Source organism: Squalius cephalus, assembly GCF_949319135.1.
Source record: "Squalius cephalus genome assembly, chromosome: 1".
In the NCBI taxonomy this organism is placed as follows: Eukaryota; Metazoa; Chordata; class Actinopteri; order Cypriniformes; family Leuciscidae; genus Squalius; species Squalius cephalus.
In genome coordinates this window covers 26,088,728-26,113,568 of record NC_137122.1, presented here as the reverse complement: position 1 = coordinate 26,113,568, position 24,841 = coordinate 26,088,728, and the positions used below count along the sequence as shown (strand labels likewise).

The following is a 24,841-nucleotide window of genomic DNA, read 5'->3' as shown; positions in this document are numbered from 1 at the left end:
TAAAGAAAAATATACATAATTTAAAACAATTGCCTTTAACATCAGAGCTAATTCAAATAACATTTTTTTATTTGTATGACATATAGAAAGATATTGTGATTTACCGGGCTAGGCACACATGCACTTGCATGACTATTTAAACTTTTATTGATAAGCAGTTTAAATAGTTATGCTAACTTGCTGCCATTTTTTCTTCCACCACATGCACATGCAAATTAGATTTCTGGGCAAATATAATCCTTTCACACCAAAAGTGAAATAATAAGCCTCAGGCTGAATGAAATGCAAATTCACATGTGTATAGTACACTGTAAACCCTAACGCTCAAAATAATTAATTGGTTTGAGTAGGACAAACTTAAATTAAACTAATTATTTCATTCAGTCAGATTAACTTGTATGAGTATTTAGCACTTTCTTTTTCTTTCAAGTTCACAGAACTGATATATTTTAAGTAAACTGAACTGTTTCATTGTTTTGAGTTTTATGAAATTATTCATTTTAATTTAGACAAACTTAAGTTTAACTTCTATTAAAATAAATAATTTCATAAAACTCAAAACAATGAAACAGTTCAGTTTACTTAAAATATATCAGTTCTGTGAACTTGAAAGAAAAATAAAGTGCTAAATACTCAAACAAGTTAAATGGACTGAACTAATTAGTTGAATTTAAGTTTGTCCTACTCAAACCAATTAATGATTTTGAGTAGGGCTGGGCGATTTAAATCGCGATATTGTTATGCGCATCTCGTCAGTAAAGCCGGTTCCTTGATTAGTAGTAAATCACCATCACCTGCTTTCAGATGAAGCGGCATTTAGGGCTGAGGAGATAATTAAGTGATTAATTTAGTGATGATTGAGCATTATTGAAGACACCTGATGTTAACAAGCAGAATCACTGAAGAAGAAAATCACAAATTGTAAGTTACCATTAAGGTGATGGGTGTTTGCTTTAGTTGGGCTCTAGACCATTATATGTTTACCTTAATATTTACTGTTATTTGTCTGCTGTTATTGATTTATAACAGTTAAATGAACAAAGTAAAATGTTATCTTATAGTGTTGGTTATGTTTTGACATAATCATGCTGTGATCTGAAAAAGGAAACTTATTGAGATAGTTTGGTTTAACTTGTTAGCTGCAGTTTAGTGATTCTTCAGCCTATGATTATCAGTACTTTACTTATAATTCAAAATATTTGATAAACATTGTTCTGATCAAAAGACATTCCGATAAATTCCTTTAAAACACAGACATCAATAATCAGCCTGTGAATCTCAACAATGGTGACAATAATAAAGCATGTTGCAGTGGCTGCCACCAATCACAACTCATTAATGGCTCCCATCATGCATTGCGGTATGAATAAATTATGATCTGAATTGTCTATGTAATTTACTTTTCCTAATTGAATATTCTGCTCCTCACCATTGTTGAGATGCATAGACTGAATCTTGACATCTGTGTGTGCCTAAAAGAATAATTTTTTTTTTAAAACAACTTTTAAGAAATCCTTTATATTATATCAAAAATGCTGGGCATTTATGCAGATTCACTAACCAACAACATAAATCGAAGTCAGAAAGAAGGATTTTAATGAGTTCAGTGATCAAGTTCAAATGATGATTGTCATAATATAACCAACACCATCAGATCACTTTTTTCTTTGTTCAACTGGTGATTATAATTCAGAAACAACAGACAAACAAAATTTAAAGTTAATAATATATGGGTCAAGAGTCCAACTAAAGCAACCAATGATCGTCATAACGGTAACTTACAATTTGTGATTTTCTCCTTCAGTGATTCTGCTTGTTAACATCAGGTGTCTTCAATAATGTTCAATCATCACTAAATTAATCACTTAATTATCTCATTAACTTAAACACTCTTGAGTGTGGACTCATACACTCCCAGGAGTGTTAATTTAACACTGGAGTTTTTGCTGTGTACAAAGAGCCGTAGTTAACTGACAAGCTGAGCCATATCGCATTAATTATCTCTGGCGATACGTCCGCGATATTAATGCGATATGGCTCAGCTTGTCAGTTAACTACGGTTCTTTGTAGTAAATGCCGCTTCATCTGAAAGCAGGTGATGGCGATTTACTACTAATCAAGGAACCGGCTTTACTGACGAGATGCGCATAACAATATCGCGATTTAAATCGCCCAGCCCTAATTTTGAGTGTAATATCGTTTTTAGGTCCAAATCAATGCAGTTTCAAAAGTCTTTGAAGTGTTTAAACTGGCTGTATGCGATCACAGCTGAAGAAGAGTTTGTTATCTAGCAAAACGATAGGTCATTTAAAAAATAAATAAATAATAATTTATAGACTTTTTACCTTCAATAGTTCGGACTGAGCTGATCAACAAACGGACAGGGAACTACGTCATCACGTTGAAAGGTCACGACACCGGCGCCGGCAATACTATTTGAACTACTATTCATATTCATCAGAATGTTATTCATATACTATTCATATTCATATTCACTGAATACTATTACTATATATATAATAGCAAACAATACTATTTGAACTATCCTCCTACGTACGGTCGCATTGTAAACAGTGGGGCGGTACTTCTGCTGGCGCCGGCGTGACCTTTCAACGTGATGACGTAGTTCCCAACAGGCAGCATTTCATCAGTGTTTCTCTGCTCATCCTGGACTGAAGCTCAGGCTCTACTCTTCAACACAATGGTGACACACGAAACACACCATACAGAAACACTTTAAACCCCAACAGAACATTAAACACTAACAGATCTCTCAGGATCTCAGCATCTTCACTTATTACAATCCAGACTTTATTTCTTTCATACTAACATTCTTATTGAGAATTAACAGAGGTGTAGAAGTTGAAGTTTTATTGAAAATAATAAAGTTTGATGTCACCATGATGAGGCATTTGAGCGACGCATTTGAGAGGCATTTGAGCGACGTCCGTTGGTGACACCCCTTTGGAAATGATTTGTCTATGGAGCTTTGCCAGACCATAACTCAGTTACTACTGAGAATGGTCTGGTTTTAACCAGGCTACATCTGAAGTGTAATATCTGATTAAGTTGTTAAATATTAGTTATTAATTTTGCATGACAAAACTGCTATAGAAGATTCTGCAGTGCTGTGATACTCAGATTTTATGAAGCTGTTATACAGACAATGTTTTGACAGGATCATATAGACTAGGGCGATATATATCGTGAGATTGTTATGCGCATCTCGTAAGTAAAGCCGGTTCCTTGATTAGTAGTAAATCGCCATCACCTGCTTTCAGATGGAGCGGCATTTACTACACAGCAAAAACTCCAGTGTTAAATTAACACTCAAGAGTGTTAAAGTTAATGAGATAATTAAGTGATTAATTTAGTGATGATTGAGCATTATTGAAGACACCTGATGTTAACAAGCAGAAACACTGAAGGACACAATCTCAAACTGTAAGCCACCGTTATGGCGATCAGTGTGTGATTTAGTTGGGCTCTTGACCCTTATACATACACTTTAAATTTTGTTTGTCTGCTGTTATTGATTTATAACAGTCAAATGAACAAAGAAAAGTGTGATCTGATAGTGTTGGTTATGTTTTGACATAATCATGCTGTGATCTGAAAAATGAAACTTACTGAGATAGTTTGGTTTAACTTGTTAGCAGTTTTGTGATTTTACAACATGTGATTATCAGTATTTTTCTTATAATCCAAAATATTTAATAAACATTGTTCTGATCAAAACACTTTCAAATGAATTTATTTAGAAACACAGACATAATAATATAGCCTGTGAATCTCAACAATGGTGACAATAATAAAGCATGTTGCAGAGGCTGCCACCAATCACAAATCATTAATGGCTCCCATCATGCATTGCGGTATGAATAAATTATGATCTGAATTGTCTATGTAATTTACTTTTCCTTGAATATTCTGCTCATCACCATTGTTGAGATGCATTGACTGAATCTTGACGTCTGTGTGTGCCTAAAAGAAAGATTTTTTTTTTAAACAACTTTTAAGAAATCCTTTATTATATCTAAAATTCTGGAGATTTATGCAGAATCACAGTTATGCTGTAAACAATAACATAAATCAAAAACATAAAGTTCAAATGATGATTGTCATAATATAACCAACACCATCAGATCACTTTTTTTCTTTGTTCATCTGGCAGTTATAACTCAGAAACAACAGCCAAACAAAATCTAAAGTTAATAATATAAGGGTCAAGAGCCCAACTAAAGCAAACACCCATCACCATAACGGTGGCTTACAATTTGAGATTTTCTCCTTCAGTGATTCTGCTTGTTAACATCAGGTGTCTTCAATAATGATCAATCATCACTAAATTAATCACTTAATTATCTCATTAACTTCAACACTCTTGAGTGTGGACTCATATACACTCCCAGGAGTGTTCATTTAACACTGGAGTTTTTGCTGTGAAAGAGCCATAGTTAACTGACAAGCTGAGCCATATTGCATTAATTATCGCTGGCGATACGTCCGCGATATTAATGTGATATGGCTCAGCTTGTCAGTTAACTACGGCTCTTTGTAGTAAATGCCGCTCCATCTGAAAGCAGGTGATGGCGATTTACTACTAATCAAGGAACCGGCTTTACTGACGAGATGCGCATAACAATCTCACGATATATATCGCCCAGCCCTAATATAGACTCACCCAGACATCAAGAATCACAAAAAGGCTTTGTTGGTTGTCACCATTGTTGAGATTCATATGTTGATTCTTGATGTCTCTATACTACTAAAAAAAAATGAACCAGCTCAAAAATTTTTTTGTATAATATATATATTTTTTAAACTTCAGATTGTTATAATACTGATGCCACAATATTTCAAGGGTCATGTGAAAAATTATGACATTAATTATAGACTGTATAAAGCTAAAATCCATCTACGTATTATGTAACCTCAGCTGATATATTAAGAAATATGAAATCTCATATCAGTGAATTAGATCATGATGACTATAACATCATCAATAAATGACCAATTGCATCTGATATTTTCTCCTGTATTTATTGCTATAACAAATGTGTATCAAATACACAGTTAAAGCAGCTGTAGGATTACAAATTTAAGAATATGTTTTAGATCTGCTGATCCTAGTTCCTTACATAACATCACATAAAAAAATAAGGTGAACTATACTGTATTGGGCATTCAAGGTAAACATGATGGCATCAATACAGTTTTCCTTTGAAGGGGTTTTGTTAGTCTTTGATCTTCCTACTGAGAGTTGAACTTTGTGAATGCTTACATAGTCTTAGTTCTCGTGACCATGTGTTGTTTATACAATTTGGGGGGTACCATTATCTCAGTTGGGGGTAATTGCCTCTATTGTCTTTAGATGATTAGATTTAGTGGTCATCTCTAAGGCAGTGTTTAAGGTCAAGACTTTTAAGGACTGTCAGCACCTCTAAGGACTGCCCACTGAATGCCTATAAGATACCATGTACAGTTACATTAGTTAGATTGTTGGATGACTGCAGCAACGCTCAGTGAAGTCCTCAACAAAGAATAACTTCTGCTTGAACGATATCCCAACATCTCCTGGTTTTGCTTCGATGAAGGAATAAAGTTTCCAACAATTTGGTGCCGTGAGCCGGATGGAGAAAAAGGAAACTCAACAAAGAATGAACTTTTCCAGACTGAATCTTGAAACTTCAAGCACAAAGAGCACACATTTTTCTGAATTTAGAAGAGCATTGATCAGCAAAATGCGTCTCTGTGACATGTCATTGGCAGAAGTCACACAGCTGATGTCACAAATTCTAACTGAATCTGAATTCAACTGTTTTGAAAGTGCTGTAAACAATTCTGAGTTTCAAAATGCCAGAAAAGATGAATTGAGAGAGGGAGTTCTGACAGTGTTAAAGAACATTGTTGGACCAAAAGTGGACTGGTCAAAGATCACTAGTTTTGTACAGAAGAAGGATGAAACTGTTAGTGAGTACACAGAAAGATTTTGCCAGACGGCTGCAGCACACAGCGGGATTGCTGACACTTCAGAGAAGGTGTTAGATGATAATGGTCCCCTAGTTCGCGCATGGTTTGATGGTCTTTTGTCAGAACATAAAAATGCATTGCCTTACTTAGAATTAACATGGTCCAATAGAACCCTGCAAAACAACTTGGACAGTTTAGCTACTTGGGAAAGAGACTCTGATGTCAAGGCAAGAGTACAAATTGCAGCAGCATCCTTTAAGGTCAACACAGAGAATCAACAGAAACGCAAATGTCCTAACCCACCCAACACATTTATCTCACAGTGATCTCTCCATATGACCACAATGTGAGTTCACAGTGAGCTAAAAGTGTAACCGCACTGTGCACTCACTGTGTGCTCATACTATGGACACTAGGGCTGGGCGATTTAAATCGCGATATTGTTATGCGCATCTCGTCAGTAAAGCCGGTTCCTTGATTAGTAGTAAATCACCATCACCTGCTTTCAGATGAAGCGGCATTTAGGGCTGAGGAGATAATTAAGTGATTAATTTAGTGATGATTGAGCATTATTGAAGACACCTGATGTTAACAAGCAGAATCACTGAAGAAGAAAATCACAAATTGTAAGTTACCATTAAGGTGATGGGTGTTTGCTTTAGTTGGGCTCTAGACCATTATATGTTTACTTTAATATTTACTGTTGTTTGTCTGCTGTTATTGATTTATAACAGTTACATGAACAAAGTAAAATGTTAAGTTATAGTGTTGGTTATGTTTTGACATAATCATGCTGTGATCTGAAAAAGGAAACTTATTGAGATAGTTTGGTTTAACTTAGCAGCAGTTTAGTGATTCTTCAGCCTATGATTATCAATACTTTACTTATAATTCAAAATATTTAATAAACATTTTTCTGATCAATAGACATTCAGATAAATTCATTTAAAACACAGACATCAATAATCAGCCTGTGAATCTCAACAATGGTGACAATAATAAAGCATGTTGCAGTGGCTGCCACCAATCACAACTCATTAATGGCTCCCATCATGCATTGCGGTATGAATAAATTATGATCTGAATTGTCTATGTAATTTACTTTTCCTAATTGAATATTCTGCTCCTCACCATTGTTGAGATGCATAGACTGAATCTTGACATCTGTGTGTGCCTAAAAGAATGTTTTTTTTTTTTTTTTTTTTTTTTTTTTTTAACAACTTTTAAGAAATCCTTTATATTATATAAAAAAATTCTGGGCATTTATGCAGATTCACTAACCAACAACATAAATCGAAGTCAGAAAGAAGGATTTTAATGAGTTCAGTGATCAAGTTCAAATGATGATTGTCATAACATAATCAACATCATCAGATCACTTTATTCTTTGTTCAACTGGTGATTATAATTCAGAAACAACAGCCAAACAAAATCTAAAGTTAATAATATATGGGCCTAGAGCCCAACTAAAGCAACCATTGATCGTCATAACGGTAACTTACAATTTGAGATTTTCTCCTTCAGTGATTCTGCTTGTTAACATCAGGTGACTTCAATAATGTTCAATCATCACAAAATTAATCACTTAATTATCTCATTAACTTCAACACTCTTGAGTGTGGACTCATACACTCCCAGGAGTGTTAATTTAACACTGGAGTTTTTGCTGTGTACAAAGAGCCGTAGTTAACTGACAAGCTGAGCCATATCGCATTAATTATCGCTGGCGATACGTCCGCGATATTAATGCGATATGGCTCAGCTTGTCAGTTAACTACGGCTCTTTGTAGTAAATGCCGCTCCATCTGAAAGCAGGTGATGGTGATTTACTACTAATCAAGGAACCGGCTTTACTGACGAGATGCGCATGACAATATCGCGATTTAAAGCGCCCAGCCCTAAGACCAAAGAGCCCAACTACAGCAAACACTGACCTCTACAATGGTGACCAAACTCTTCAAACAAACTTCAACATGTAAACCTCTTAAACATAATTTCTAAACATCGAAACTTCCCGCTATAACTGTCTAAGAATGTTAGGGGGGATAATGTTCTTCAATGTCATCACTAAACATGTTTGAAATGTTTATAGAGAGTGTTATCCTACCTTTTAGCAGAACATTCTGGTTACAAAAATAAAATTAACTACAGAAAATATTACAAGAACATAACATAATGCTCTCAAAACATTCATAGAACAATAACATTTCTAGCTGGGATGAGCTCATATTGTGGTCATAGTTTGAGCACACAGTGAGAGCGCTGTGAGGTTACACTTTTAGAACACTGTGAACTCAGATTGCAGACGTTGTGACCACATGGTGACATCACTGTGAGATCATAGTGTTGACTGGGAAGAGAGAGGGCAGCTGTAATTACTGTGGTAAACCTGGCCATTGGATGAAAGAATGTAGGAAAAACAAAAAGAACTTTAGAGAAGTTAACAAGGTTACTCAGCTTCTGCTCAGCCTGCTTGCTACTCTGGAGGGGCTGCTTCAGAGTAGCAAGCAGGCTGAGCAGAAGCTGAGTAACCTTGTTAACTTCTCTAAAGTTCTTTTTGTCATTAAACTAATGGGGCAGCTTGATAAGGTGTCAACCATTTGGGCTGTGACCCACATAGCAACATTGTTTCAGCCCAGATCCGGCCCACGTCTGGCACTTGTGGAATGCGGATCTGGCCCACATGTAGCGTGGAATGACGGCACTTGACTGGACCTCTCCTGTTTGCCAGATATGGGCCACAAGCAGGCCATAGCAATGCCACATGTCAGCCAAGAGCAAAGAAATAAACCAGAACTGGACCTTATCTGAGCCACAAAGTCGGTGTATATTAAATATGGAGTAATTTCAGCCATAATAAGCCTGTTAACAAGCAGAATCACTGAAGGAAAGAAGAGAACAGAAAAAGAGACGAGCAGAAACACAAGAACTACAACTGACTTCAGCCACAGCCTCAGATGAAATCCACTGAAGAGAAAAGTAGACATTAAATCTGTGAAGATCTCAGCAGAGGAGGATTAAACAACTCCACAAACAGTATTACCAGCTTCACTTATTACTAACCAGACTGACTTTATTTCTGTCAGACGTCTACAAAAGTTTTTATTGAGAATTAACAGAGGTTTAACTCTAATGTGTTTCATTTAAAGTCACCATAACAGTGATTAGTGTTTCCATTAGTTGGACTCTTAACTCTTATTATATCTTTTGTCGTTTTTGTTCTCTGTGACAGTGTGTTTGTTAAACACATTTGCAGAAGCAAAAAAAGCTAAATTGAAATGAGAGCAGGTTATGATGGTTAATGTTCTAACATGTTTGAAGGAGTGCGAGACAGAGAGCTGTGGGAACGGAGCGAGGCCAGTGGCGTGAGTGTTAATGTGCGTAACCTGCGTGCCACACCGGTCTCAAGTCTCACGGAGGAACTCCGGAAGGATAAAAGGAGAAGCGATGACAGTGAAGGATGAGAGAGGACTTGCAGCTGTGTCTATAAACATCTAAACCTCTGTTAATTCTCAACAATAACTTCTGTACATGTACACAGCAAAAACTCCAGTGTTAAATTAACACTCCTGGGAGTGTATATGAGTCCACACTCAAGAGTGTAAAGTGTTAAAATATGAGTGTTAAATTAACACTCAAGAGTGTTAAAGTTAATGAGATAATTAAGTGATTAATTTAGTGATGATTGAGCATTACTGAAGACACCTGATGTTAACAAGCAGAATCACTGAAGGAGAAAATCACAAAATGTAAGACACCATTATGGTGATCAGTGTGTGCTTTAGTTGGGCTCTTGACCCTCATATGTTTACTTTAAATTTTGCTTGTCTGCTGTTATTGATTTGTGATCTGATGGTGTTGGTTATGTTTTGACATAATCATGTTGTGATCTGAAAAACGAAACTTATTGAGATAGTTTGGTTTAACTTGTTAATTACAGAAGCTCTGTGATTCTACAGCATGTGATTTTCAGTATTTTTCATATAATCCAAAATATTTTTCATATAATCCAAAATATTTAATAAACATTGTTCTGATCAAAAGTCTTTCTAATGAATTTATTTAGAAACACAGACATCAATAATTAGCCTGTGAATCTCAACAACGGTGACAATAATAAAGCATGTTGCAGTGGCTGCCACCAATCACAACTCATTAATGGCTCCCATCATGCATTGCGGTATGAATAAATTATGATCTGAATTGTCTATGTAATTTACTTTTCCTAATTGAATATTCTGCTCGTCACCATTGTTGAGATGCATAGACTGAATCTTGACGTCTGTGTGTGCCTAAAAGAAAGATTTTTTTTTTTTTTTTTTAAAACAACTTTTAAGAAATCCTTTGTATTATATCTAAAATTCTGGATATTTATGCAGAATCACAGTTATGCTGTAATCAACAACATAAATCTAAGTCAGAAATAAAGATCTTAATGACTTCAGTGATCAAGTTCAAATGATGATTGTCATAATATAACCAACACCATCAAATCACTTTTTTTCTTTGTTCATCTGGCAGTTATAACTCAGATACAACAACCAAACTTTAAACCCAATTTTAAGTAAACATATAAGGGTCAAGAGCCCAACTAAAGCAAACAATGATCAACATTTCGGTGGCTTACAATTTCAGATTTTCTTCTTCAGTGATTCTGCTTGTTAACATCAGGTGTCTTCAATAATGGTCAATCATCACTCAATTAATCACTTAATTATCTCATTAACTTTAACACTCTTGAGTGTTAATTTAACACTCATATTTTAACACTTTACACTCTTGAGTGTGGACTCATATACACTCCCAGGAGTGTTAATTTAAGACTGGAGTTTTTGCTGTGTATAAAATAAACTGGTTTGTAAACTGGTTTCACACTCAGTGTGAAAGGGCCTCATGGCTGTGGTTGGAAGTCAGTTGTAGTTCTTGTGTTTCTCTTTTTTTCTGTTTTTGTTTCTCTGACCTTCAGTGATTCTGCTGGTTATCAGCAGGTGTTCATCAGTGTCTGAATTCACTCTCTTTTTACATTCACTCTCTCAAGTGGACTACACTATAAAAAATGTTCGTAATTTTAATGGTAAAATAATGTAAAAATGCAATGGAAAAGACATGTTAATTGGTTAACAGTATGTACCCTTACTATATACAGTGAAAAAAATTAATAGCTTTCACGGGACATTTCGTGTAATTTTACAGTGGAAAAAAAGTAAAATCAGATCAAAAGCACGCACATCAAAAGCAATATGTTGCTCAAATTGGGTGCTCGACAAGAAAATTTATAAAAAAGGAAACAAATGTACAATTAAAATTACAATGTAATTTTACAGTAAAGTACTGTTAAATGTAAGGATTTTGGAAGTACACTGTAAAAATATCGTTGCATTTTCGATACCTTACCATAAAAAACTCTAGCAATTTTTATGTTTTACGTCATTGATTTTAAATTTACGGTAAAAAAAATAGCAGCTGTGGTTGCCAGTATTTTACCGTAAAAATGTATGGTAGAAATATTTATGTTTTACGGCATTGAACTAAAGTTTATGTTAAAAACTGGCAGCTGGTTTCAAGCGCTTTACCCTAAAAAATACGGTAGTAATAATTTTGGTTTTATGGCACTGAGCTTAAGTTTACTGTAAAAAACTGGCAGCTGTGGTTGCCAGTACTTAATATTTTAGGTTTTATGGCATTGAACTTTAATTTATGGTAAAAAACAAAACAAAACTGGCAGCTGTGGTTGCTAGCAATTTACCAAAAAAAAAAATTGTATTACAAACTAATTTGTCACAAAAGTTGTTATTGAGAATTACCAGAGGTTTAGATGTTGATGTTTTATTGAAAATAATAAAGTTTGAAGTCACCATTATGGGGATCAGCGTTTGCTTTAGTTGTGACCTTGACCCTTGACTTTCTAACTTTAGATATTCTCTGGCTGCTTTAACTGTGTGATTATAAAACACATTTGATCAAAAATCAGAGAAAAAAATGTGACTAGTTGATGTTTTCTATATTTATTGATGTAGACATAATCATCATGTTAGGTGGATCACCTAATTCACTGATCTCATAAAGAGTTTTAACTTTCATTGTATGAGGAATGTTTAATACTTTTCATGTTTATGAGAATAATAGCTCTGTGACCCTACCGCATGCGAGCCAGCAGTGACAAAAAAATAATCTGAAGAACCTTAACAACACATAGTGTGCAAAAACAATTTTGAATTTTTATTATATACAATATAACTTGTAGCGACAATGCCTGACATGCGGTCACATGCTGTTCCAATTAGTAATTCCTTGTTTCCAAACACGTCCTTCGTTGTCTTTTTAGACAACGGGTCTGTCCACGGCATCGCCAAGTCTACTTGGACATGTCAAAATTGCAATCTGGTTAATAATTTCCCCAGAGGGACATTTGAGCCATTAAGAGGACCCTGTTTTTAACTCTTCCGAGTCGCCGATCACGCCGGCATGATCAAATCACATGACCAGTTTAAGACGTCGAAGCATAAAAACAAAGTCACGTTGAGCGCTGCTGTCCACTTCTGTCGAAAGTGCTGGCTTGAAACTCTATTTTACTTTTTGTTTTGTGTTGATAGACCAAGTAAAAACGGAGATATGATAATTTAAACTTTATATAAAAAAATATTGAAAATATTGACGCGTTTGTAAAGGAACGCAAGATGGGATGCGACAGGCGTTGCATTTATTCTCATAACTTCGTCGGTTTTTGTCATAAAACAAAACGGAGAAAAATGTGTGAATCTGCTGACTCTGCTCTTCAGGCTGCACATTTTAGGGAGTGGAGGAGGAGCCAACTGAGCAAAGAAGTGAAATTGAAAGGCGTCCGCGGGAGTCGGGAGATTGACGGAGTAGACAGAGAGACATATATATAGAAAGAGAGAGAGAGAGAGAGAGAGAGATTATTGCTAGTTTTTGGAAAAGTTTGAATAGATTTTGAGAGTAGTTTAGGAGTAGTGTAGATAGTTTAGGTAGTTTAGGTAGTTTTTTGTGGAAGGAAAATGAAGCGAATGTCTTTGGTCTCATTGTTGACAGAAACTGTTTTGAGGAGTGGCACAGATAAAAAAAAAAAAAAACTCACCTGATATTCGTTGTAAATAGTTGTATATAGTTTGATTTTGTGTTCATTTTACCTTTTGTATAGTATATTTGCACTTTTTAGGAACCCCTCTTACTCAAGGAAGGAAAGCCCTGTAATGTAGCTGTCTGTGTAATTGTACATGAAGTGTTTTGTAGAGTTTCTAAGCAAAAAAGAAAAGAAAAAAACGCCTATTGCCACACCTGCTTTTTGCTGTATATAGTTAGATTTTATCTCAATTTTACCTTTTTTATGTTGTATTTGCACTAATTGGGAACCCTCATACTCTGGGAATGCAAGGCCTTAAATATAGCTCTCTGTATAATTGTGTGCATAAACTTTTAAAAAGTGGCAAAGCTAAAAAGAGAAAAAAAAGCCTATGGCTACACTCGCTTTTTTTTTGTAAATCATATTTTTTTTTGTATATAGCTTGATTATATCTGAATTTTACCTGTATATGTTGACATTTACAACTTGTGTTTACATTTTAAACCTTTTAAAATGCTTCATTGAGCATGTTTGTGTTTTTTGTAGTAAAAAAACTATAATTTTTCTATTCGGATTTTGTGTTTTTTGTGTGATTTTGGGTCCAGTATGTTGATACAGTACATAAAAGTGAAAAAATAATTGTCTGTTCATATAGGTGATGTTGTGCTGAAAAAAACAATACCAAACATTGGTATGGTAAACATTTGTTTATGTCGCAAAATAAAAAAAATAAAAAGTACTCAAAAACGGCCAAAATAGCCCAAGACTCCGAAGAGTTAAGAACCCCTTTGTAAAACCCCCCTAGTTCAGCATGGACTTCCTGTGATTTTACAGCCTCAGGACATTCCAGAAGACACACACACACACACACACACTCGTGGACTTTCAACCAGAAACCCACCACGAGATGCAACTGAAGCACATTTCCATATATGGACTTCCACATAGTAAAATGTCATTTTACCATTCATTACAAATTTATAATAGAGGTGTGACTTGCTAGAGTAAAATCTGTAATTCTGAAGGTTCATTGAAAGAAAATCACTCAATAGTGTCTTGTAATACGACCTCGACCTGGTCATAAACCTTTATGGTCCCAAAGCTGCAGCTCATCCAGTTCCTTGGCAAACCAACATTCCAACACATTTACTTTTCATGGAACTCTTCAGAGAAAACTCTTCAAATGTTTGATACATATTCCTTTATTTCCCAGGTGCCTTCACTTGCCATAACGGAAACGCTGACAATTTTATTGTGTGTTTAATCAAACTTTATGTGTGTGTAATTATGCATATAGATGTAACATCATGTTTCCCCGACCTTTATCTGTCATAATTAGTATCTGTCTGACCGTCCTGTTTTAATTCAACCCGTCACACATAGTAAATTACAGTAAGATGTATTGTTCCAGGTGTACAATCTTAAGAAGAAATATGAATTCTTTCTCTCATAAGACATATGGTGAAAGTAGGCGTTTTCTTCTTCACACAAAGAGAGTTTTCCCGCTTCAGAAAAGACAATCTGATTCGCTGTCGTTCCAAGAGAAGGCGTAAACAGATGTTTGTTTAAAGGCAGAAACCCCCTCATCACACTCTCTTCCTTCTTCGCTCACCGCTCTTCTCTCATCGATCCCGCTGACCTCCTCCTCCTTCTCCACGTGCAGCGCTGCTCCAGATGAACGGGCCTTGCCTTGGCCTCTGGGACACATGGCCCGCACCATGAAAAAGCCTGCCGTCTCTGCAACCAAGATCTGAAACCTCTCCCGTCCCGGGAGACGAACCTAATTTTCGCGGTAACTTAAATTCAAGTAAGCCTTTACATCGTCTTGCGAAACGACCCAGAAGACGAAGCCAGACGCAAACCAGCCGGACACGCACGCCTCTTTTACAGCCTCACCAGAAAGAGCACAGAATTCTGCAAGTATATTGAGTTGATAAAAGCTGTTTTCCGGGTGTCTATCTCTTAGGTCTGTGAATTAAGTTACCCTTCTTCCTCTTCTCTTTTCTTTCTTTCTTTCTTTCATTTCATTCTGATCACTTATGTTATTGTTTGGTTATATGTTGTTTGTTTATTGTTTGCATTTTTACGTACGTTTATATTCGTAGCTCATATAATCTATAGTTTTGCATTTATTAAAATTCATAAATACTTTTCACTGTCTCCGTGTTTGAAAATCCACCATTCTAAAGTCAATGAAACAAAAGATCTTAAGCTACAAGCTCGAAATATAGACTACTTGAGTAGTTTTAATTAATAAACTCAGGAAGTTTGATGTCCGTGGCCAGGACATGAAACTCTCTTGAAGTTTGTGAATATCTCTTCTTGACTGTAATGATTTTACATTTATTTCGCTGGACGAATTAAATGTTGGTCAGACCAGTCACAGAACAAGATAATCTCGATAATTGATCAAATAAATGTACATGCGACTTATGAATTATGACCATGAGTCATAAATATTAATATTCCCAAAATTCCCCATATTCTTGAGCTAATTCACATTTACCCAGAGTCGTATTCGTTACAAACTTGTCTCATTTTCTCTCTGCTTTTCTCATCATAACCAATGTGTCTTATAATCACAGTTACAGCAGCCAGAGAAAAACTAATGTTATAAAGTCAAGGGTCAAGAGCCCAACTAAAGAAAACACAAATGAAACAATAAATCAACATCTAAATCTCTGTTAATTCTCGATAAGAATTGTAGACTTCTGACAGAAATAAAGTCTATCTGGTTAGTAAGTGAAGCTGGTAATGCTGTTTGTGGAGTTGTTTAATCCTCCTCTGCTGAGATCTTCACAGATGTAACCCTTGTGCATATATTAAAAAAAGTTACACATAGGTCCATAGTGGACAAAAATGTCTGTGACAAAAAACTGTCATAAGAATTTTAAGCTTAGGACCACCGACTTATATTTGGTCTCATTTTAAAGAAGACCCTTGGCAGTTTACAAAAATTTAAAAAATAAAATAAGATAAATAAAAACATAACTCTGCTAATGAATAATGCCTGTCAACATTTTTAACAATCAATGAATGTAATGTAATTATTAAATGTAATACAATGATCTCATGTTCATAAAACAACAGTATTTTATTTCCCTGTGAATAGATTAACACCTACTAGGGACCCTTTCTTGTGCAAGTTAATAGTTGACGTAGCGTGAACCTCATGTACTCTGCACGTTTTCTGTTCCACTGTAGGAGAAAAGTAGTTTGCTGAACTTTACATTTTCACTACCCTGGTATAATATTAAAGCTGCAGTTGGCAAGTCTGGCAGATTGGGTCGACTTAGCCAAAATTTTGAATGTTTACAACTTTCATGCCCCTCCCCCACTATCAACGAGCACACTCCCATCAACGTCGTGCTCATCAGTGCGTGTGCACCTTTTTACAGTCTATGGTGTGCACCAGCTTTTCTGTGAACGCGCCCGTCTCTTCAGCATCGATCAATGGACTCGGAGGTAGGCTGCCCTGGCTAATCTACCCATAGCAATAACCGAGGAATTGGAAGCTTGTTAGTAGATTTTCTCTCCGCCATCACGCTTCGTACAATCTTCAGGCGAACTTCAGGCGTGTCGTGTGCACATGATGATGTGCGCGCGAGGGAGGGGGGGATCTGTGGCGTGTGCACGACCTGTGATTGATAGTCAGATCTCACACCCCCCTGCGCTGATTGGACCCGATGATCCGGGAGCGGTGGATTTTTGCAAAACAAATAACACGCTCCAGGTGGAGTTAGAAGCTCGGGTTTTTTTCTAAAACCACCTTATTTATGTTGTTCTGTCGGATTATAGTGTCGATTTCACTGAATATGATCAAAAAAATGTTGCCGACGGCAGCTTTAAGAGTACACTGATAGCTGGACATTTGCAGAAACAGAAAATTATTTATAGAGAGGCATGAGGACTTTGAGGGGTAGAAACACCACAACAAGTGTCCATGCATAGTTCCTTGTGAATGTATGGCCTGACATTGGCTACACATTTGTGTGCATGAATATACAAAACAGTTGCATTTTCTCAGAGGGGCCACAAAGTAATCATCTCACTATGGGGCTTTTGCACTGGAGGAACCTTTTCATAAATGTGGATACTGAGTTCCTAGAAAGTGTGGCTGTGATTAGATAAGTTAAGTTTATCTATTGTAATGCAAATCATGGTTTTAGGCAATTCTTATGTAATTTCCATATAATGTAGTGTGAGCATAAATTGAAATGTTTAGCTTGTTATTTTGTGACTATGAAGTAGCTGTTTATCTTATCTCAAATGTGTTCAGTTACCAGTAGTGCTATAAGGGCGCCATCTTGTGGGCATAAGCATAACATGACTGTTCTATTTATTTGCTTAGAAATCATAATTGGGTGTTTGAGCATAATATTCACAGTACACACATTGCATACTGCAATATAGTAGGAGTTCTATACATATACTAGTTCATAACACAGCTTTCACACTGATTTCAGTGTTTTTGAGTTGTATTAAGCAGATGCTGGCAATATATCTCTTTATTTCATGCATACAAATGTTTCATACTACGTGCAGTACATACTGGATACTGCAGAAATAGTAAGAGTAGTATAGTATGCCATTTTAAACAGAACCGCTGAGTGGCAACCCCTATAGGCTCCCAAATGGTTTAACCTAAAAGTACACAAATTGACATCTGCGGTGTTTATTCCAACCAAAATTCAACATCTGTCTGACGTTGGAGCTTGACGCCAAACAAACGTTGGGTTTCATTTTCAACCAAAATATGACGTCTGACTGACGTTGGATTAGTTGGAGTCCAACGTCTTCCTGACGTCACATTGACGTACTGTGCCTGCTGGGATGAATTGCCAGCATTGTCAAATGTGTTGACATTTCGGCCATTTTTGGGCCTTTGTGCAACCTGCTGTCTCTGTTTCTGCTCTCTTCTTTCCTTCAGTGATTCTGCTTGTTAACAGGCTTATTAAGGCTGAGATGACTCTATATTTAATATACACAGATTGTGTGGCTCAGATAAGGTCCAGTTCTGGTTTATTTCTTTGCTCTTGACTGACTTTAATACCTGTTCTTAAACCAAGCTCATGAAGGGAATAGTAAATAAATATAACAAAGAATGCTATGGTATATTACTGTTTTAATGGAAAATAGTATTTTATTGTCAGAATTTGGCATTGTAATTTTGTTTACAGGTTTTAAAAGGTTTTTACAGTGTAATCTGTATCTGTTGGTTAAAGAAACCATCTATAGTCACTATTTTCACAGTGCTTCCATAATTGCAATTTAAATGCTAACTTCTTCCTCAGGTTTAAGCATTAATAACAACGTTTGATTCATTTTAATGTGATAAATACATTTACATATTAAACATATTCTTAAATACACTTCTTACATAAGAAGAGCAAAGGCACTATACTACCTAAAAGGAAGCATTGAATAAACATTGAATGTATTTCCAATGGAAACCTAAATTAATAAATGCAAACATATCATAAAAAAAAGACAAATGTCCAATGAAAGCTCATATTAACTTTAAGACCGCTTCACTGCACACAGTTTATATGGGGCTGGGTTCAGGGTGAAGCCCACGACTGGTGTGAGATCCAGATCATCTTCAGACACTCCAGGTGAAGGAGTGAATCGGAAATGCTGAAGGAGGGAAGTGAAAAACAGGAAGAGCTCCATCCTAGCCAAACTCTCTCCAGGACAAGCCCTGCGGCCTGATAAAAACAATAAGCAAAGTATTTACAGAAATCACCTGTGATGGCACAATATAATTAGTCTGTATAATAAATTATAACTAATTTGAAGTCCACTGCACCTGCAGAGAAGGGCAAGAAGGCGTCCTTTTTGACAAACTGGCCTTGCTTATTTAGGAAGTGTCTTGGGTTGAAGCTGTCAGGAGTTTCCCATTCATTTTCATCCCTCAATACAGATACCAGTAGTGCGAACACACTGGTACCCTGCATAAAACAACACAAATGATCAATGATAAGTGGAGAAAACACATAATCAAGAACAGAGCAAGCTCTTATTGGAGCCAGACCTTCTTGATGAGGAATCCATTCAGATGAACATCACAGGTGGTCTGACGGGGGGAACCAAGGGGTACTATGTTTGCAAATCTCTGCGTTTCATGGATCACAGCGTCTGTATATGGTAAGTTCTTCCTATCTTCCACCACTGGCTGACGTCCACCAATCTCTCGGTCAATCTCGTCTTGGACCTCGGCTTAGTTAAATTCACAAGAAAGACCGCAGTATGAAAGTATATAGCAGCATTACTGAATACTTGACTCTGTTTGACACTTTGCATGGTTAATAATTAGATTAGGAAATGTGTAGAATTGAAATTGTTATAAAATAATGCATAGTCCTGGTTTTGACTTGACTATGATTGAGGACTCTTTGTTCACTGTAAACAATGATTTTTTCCCCTTTGAAGTAGTAAATAAAAGAAGTGAGAATTGTTTCAATAATATTTTTTTCCAGTGTTCAAATGTATGCATTAAGATGGGCATTTGCAGTCATACCTTGTATTTCAGGGTATTTGGCCATGAGCAGGAGACTCCAGCGTAGCGTTGTGGCCGTAGTGTCAGTACCAGCACCAAACAGGTTGTTGATTGTACATTGTAAATTCATTGAATGGTACAAAGAGTCTGTTTTGCCAGATTCCTGCAGAAGCCATGACAATGAAAGTCAAAAATGGTAATTACAAATCTATTTGATTTAAAGGACAGACAGTACCTCGTCCTTCTGCTGTCGTATCAGGAAAGAATCAGCGATTCCTCTGGGCTCCTGAGGGTTCAGAGTCTTCTTCAGACCATTTAATAGTTCCTCACTTTGCTTGAATGTTTCTCTGACATTATTCACAATACGTTGCTGATTCACCACAAAAGGACGAAGCCAAGGAAACATGTTGTAGAGCTACAAACAAACAGAATGTACCATTGTACACTGTACATACACCTTGACATATACTCCAAAATCAAGCATTATAAACAATATTAATTGTACTTCTTGAATAATTCAAAATAACAATCCGTGTATGAATAAATGGTGGATTGAAAAGGAATGTCTGGGTACCTGAACTGAAGCTGATCCAGTCATCTTCATGTTTTCGTAAGCTCGTTTGACCATGTGATGTAACTTAGTGTTGCTGTACTCAAATCTGGTGCTGTAGATAATGGCAGAGACAACGTTCGAAACAGCCATGGCCATTGGCAGAGTTGTATCAAATGGCTTTCCTGCATATGGGCGAACAAGATGTTAATACGCAAATCAGTTTCATCCATCATGATTTTTTAATTGTGGTTAACAATCTTACCTTCAAACTTCTCAAATTCCCCTTTTAAATATTGTGTTTCTTCAATGATAATCTCTTCACTTCTTTTCTTTCCCATTCCAAAATCTCGCAAGTTTGTGAGAGCAAAGCGTCTCATTTCTCTCCAGTTTTCACCATTGGAAAACACGATCCCTACAGAGGAATAATTTACCCATTACTCTGAAGTGGACCTCACATTTCTAACTTGAATACAAAGAGATTATTTATTTGTATTTACAACTTTATTTACAAGGCAAGTCTAAGTTTTGAATTAACTTGACATTTGCATCGACAAAAAAAAAAGTTTGTATAAATGATCATCCGAAGATATGATGCCTTACCATATCCCTGGTTGAAATCATGGAATATGGGTGTAATATCTCGGTCTCCGAACTCCTCAGAAAGGTTCACTAGTGCGTGTTTGATGGCCTTGTATCCTGACAATATTACCACTTTTTTAGGGCCCAAGTGCACTGTGTAAACTGAACCATATTGTTTTGACAGCTGCAAGAGAGAAAAGAATAAGAAAAGCCATAAATGGCTATTGAATCTTTCTATCTATCCATCCATATCTATCCACTGGCATCCATCCATGGGCATGTAGGACAACACATCCATAACATGCCCTCACTGGTCACACATTACCCATAACTATTAGGCAAGTGGGAACAGTGACCTACATTTGAATGAACACATAATCTGTCTGTCTGACTGTCTATCTATCTATTGGCACACAGCAAAATTCCCAGAGTTAAAGGATAATTCCGGTATTTAGCACTTTGAGTCTCTTTTCTGGTTTGTTTTACCACTAACCACTCAGTGAGTTGCACAGTTTTGAAAACGAACGTTAAGGGTTGTTTTAAGGACATGTTTGTGCATGCCCTTGGCCAGCCACTCTGAAGCGGTCAAAGGCGATTCTAAATGAGTCAAAAAGTCGAGACTTTTATACCGGAATTATCCTTTAAATTAGCTCTGCTCAGAGAACATTTGGTCCCACACTAAAGAGTGTTAAAGTAAATCTGAATCAGAGTTAAAGTTAATGAGATAATTAAAGAATTAATTAAGTGATGATTCAACATTAGTGATGAACACCTGCTGTTAACAAGCAAAATCTCAGAAGGAAAGAAAAACAAAATAACTACAACTGACTTCCAGCCACAGCCTCATATGAAATGAACTGGAGATAAAAGATGATACATCTCTCAAGATCTCTGCAGACGAAGATTAAACAACTCCACAAACAGCATTACCAGCTTCACTTATTATTAACCAGATTGACTTTATTTCTGTCAGGCAACTACAAAAGTTCTTTTTGAGAATTAACATGAATTAATTTAGGTGTTGATGTTTTATAGAATATGTCTGGTCACCATTATGGTGATCCGTGTTTCCTTTAGTTGGGCAGTTTGGACAGAATTAATAGAGATTTAGATGCTAATGTTTTATTGAAAATGTTGGCCACCATTATGGTGATCAGTGTTTCCTTTATGATGCTGAAAACTAGATCAACTGATCATCTTAGTTTCTGGCTTTCTCGCAACAAATTATGCGTATTGGTAAACACTGTTACAAAGACCACAAACTCACATCAAAATCCAAGTCAAACGGCCCAACTAAAGGAACCACTGATCACCATCCCTGACCACGTGACCACCATTACGTCTCCCTGGTCAAACATTACCACTGACTTTTACCCTTGTGATTGTTAGAACTAGGTGACCTACATCTTGTCATTTTTAAACACAGTAAGCTTGCCAGTGAATTCCTACTTGGCACGTGTAGTAATAAAGCAATAAGTAATGAGAGGAAAGGCCCCATTGATAAATTAGTCTGTAGGACATTGTCCTTGAGCCATGATATTACACTTTCCCCCGGTTTCACAGACAAGGCTTCAGCCTAGTCGCAGACTAAAATATGTGTTTGAGCTGTTTTAAATGAAAGCTACTTGTACTGACACATCTTAAAATGTGTCACTGTCATTGTTTTGACTCAAGATGCACTCCAGTAATTTTTTTTTTTTTTCTGAGGAATGTTTATAAAAGGAACTTAAATGCACTAATTAAACTAAGGCCTAATCCTAGCTCAGAATGATTATACTAATCCATCCACCCATCCATCTGGATAATGTCTTGTTTGTCTGTCCTACCCGCTCACACATTAACCCTGAGACCCAGTCACAAACCTGATCTAAATCTGGTTTTATAGGTGTGCACTGTGCAGTCACAGGGCTTCTATCATCAATGAGGTGAAATTCTTAACACAATAAAACCCAGATTAGACTCTGAACGAGACCAGTGAATGAGACAATAACAAGATGATTACATCTTAATCATCAATAAAGGCAACATTGTATTATCACATTTTCTCTGACTGTTCTTGCCATGACAAACACAGCTACAACAGACAGAGAGAAACTAATGTTAAAAATCAAGTCAAAGCTTTTTGAAAATGGTTTCCCAAGTGGATAAATTTGAAAAGGTTTTCACGTTATAGTGTCCTCTTGTTACCTCCTGTGTATATATATACACCCCTTGTTCTGTTCAGTTATCTGTTGGTTCTTGTTAATGTATTGTTTGTTTCGCATTTATCCAGTGTTCTTCTTAGAATTTGCAATAATAATTCAATAATGTCTGTTGAATCTCCTTCATTACACAATTTAAATGTAAAGAGTCCCAACTAAATTTGACTAACTTTAGAATTCAAACCAATGATGGCATACAGACATCATCACATGTGGTTATTAGTATTACACAAATCATCACAATATACAATTTTGTCTTCATGAAAAATGAATGGTTCCTTACAACAGACTCAAGGATTATATAATTTCAAAGCCTTTGTGTGTGTGACTTTTTCTAAAAGGAATTAAAAATGGACTTTAAATCAGAGGTCATTGTAAAATTGGGATAACCGTGAATGTTTCTAGCTTTTTGATGATTTACCCAGAAGACGAAGTAATACTGTAGTAAATGAATGTGTATGTGCATAGGCACATAGTCTTTCTTTACAAAGTGACATCGCCAACTACTTGTCTGGCATGAAAATTACAGCGTTATTGGTCGTTTTCACAGATCCATATGAACGGGGATCGTTTTGATAACGCAGTCATCTGTACAAAGAAAAAACGCTTCTGTTTTTAGCACATTGTTGTCGTGTAAACGTAAGTTTAGAATGTTTCAGTGTTACTTTTAACACCCTGCTGGTGGTTCCCATATAAACACAAAGCAGTGTTAATTTAACACCAGCTATTTTGCAATAAATAAGGGAACAATCTAGCACACATTATATGAAATTAGGTCAGACAATAATGACATGGAACACAGGCAATTGGGAACAGGGCAAACAGAAGAAAAACACAATTAAACTAAACCAAAATAGAATTATGTTACAGTAGAAGGTAAAATAATCTGATTTAAATATGTTTTCTCACCTCCCACAGGCTCATGTAGGTTTTCTTGAGGTCCAGCATGTGCAGGTTCCCCAGCAGTGGCAGTGGTTTGGGTCCTGGAGGATATTTTCCCACATCCTGAGAGCTTGAGCTGATGGAAAAGAGAAAAATAATCAAAAACAACAGCAGGGCAAATATTATACTTGTGCCCTGCGAGAGTAACACTTCTATTAAAGCCATGGTCAGAGATCTTGTTTAGGTTTGATGTTGGTTGTAGTCTTGCTCTTATGTACTCTGTAGGTATAGGAGGAGAGGTATGGGAGGGGTCATAAGGAGGGTAACCTTTACTCAAAATTGCACAACTGTCACAAATAAGATGATAAAAATAAACAAATAAATAAATATATAAGCTTACCCAATTTAATATTGCAAACAGTGCTGCTTTCTTGAATTTGCATCAATATATCCAGGCACAGAAAATGATATTTTACAAGTCTTTTTACTGTAAGAATAACAGTCATTGTCTTCTTTTATTTCCCATGTAGAACAGCTTTGACAATCAAAACTTTGTTTTACAGCATATACGGACATAATTAAAAAGATGTATTTAATGAAAATATTTAAAAGACACATAACTTCAATCTTCCACACACTTTAAACACCAACCTGAATTTATGGGACAACTACAACATAGTTTAAATATTAACAGTTGAACTGTTTCAATAGAACAATTTGTCCCTCATGCCATGTATTTTTTATCACTTTTGTATGACCTGTTTATCCCAGTATAAATGTTTATTATGAATAAATAAGTCCCTTCTGGAAAAACCAATCAAAACACAAGCCTAATCAGATTTGCTGTGTGCAGAACTTTTCCCTATTGATTTATGCTCATTTCTTTCTGAAAAAAATACAATAACATAAAAATATTTTAACTGCAAAATGTGTTAGGCATTTGAAAGGGACTCAAAAAGAGTGTGAGAAAAATAATCTGATCTGAAGTATGGTTTCCACTCATGCAACAAAATCAATACTTTGTGTTATATTAAAGGCATCCCAGATAGCAACATTGTTTCGGCCCAGATCCG

The 24,841-nt window shown here is 36.0% G+C and overlaps 1 protein-coding gene across 1 annotated transcript; it reads right to left on the bottom strand.

Annotated features, from left to right (window-relative positions):
* Window positions 1-18,164: 18,164 nt before the first annotated feature.
* LOC307157605 (cytochrome P450 2K6-like) lies at window positions 18,165-24,037 on the bottom strand. The gene is made up of 9 exons (XM_079869535.1): window positions 23,796-24,037; window positions 20,707-20,869; window positions 20,369-20,518; window positions 20,128-20,288; window positions 19,789-19,968; window positions 19,575-19,716; window positions 19,089-19,273; window positions 18,864-19,005; window positions 18,165-18,762 (listed from the first exon to the last, which is right to left on the bottom strand). The coding sequence occupies exons 1-9, from the start codon at window positions 23,991-23,993 to the stop codon at window positions 18,575-18,577; spliced, it is 1,509 nt and encodes a 502-aa protein (XP_079725661.1). The 5' UTR covers window positions 23,994-24,037; the 3' UTR covers window positions 18,165-18,574.
* Between the last annotated feature and the right edge of the window lie 804 nt (window positions 24,038-24,841).

Bases quoted from the DNA above. Each gene is read 5' to 3' on its own strand.
- LOC307157605 (XM_079869535.1), bottom strand. From the start codon at position 23,993: ATGGCTTTAATAGAAGTGTTACTCTCGCAGGGCACAAGTATAATATTT. The intron at 20,289-20,368 runs GTAAGATTGTTA...GCCCATATGCAG, and splicing joins GGAATTTGAGAAGTTTGAAG to GAAAGCCATTTGATACAACT. The intron at 19,969-20,127 runs GTACCCAGACAT...GTTTGTTTGTAG, and splicing joins CTGGATCAGCTTCAGTTCAG to CTCTACAACATGTTTCCTTG.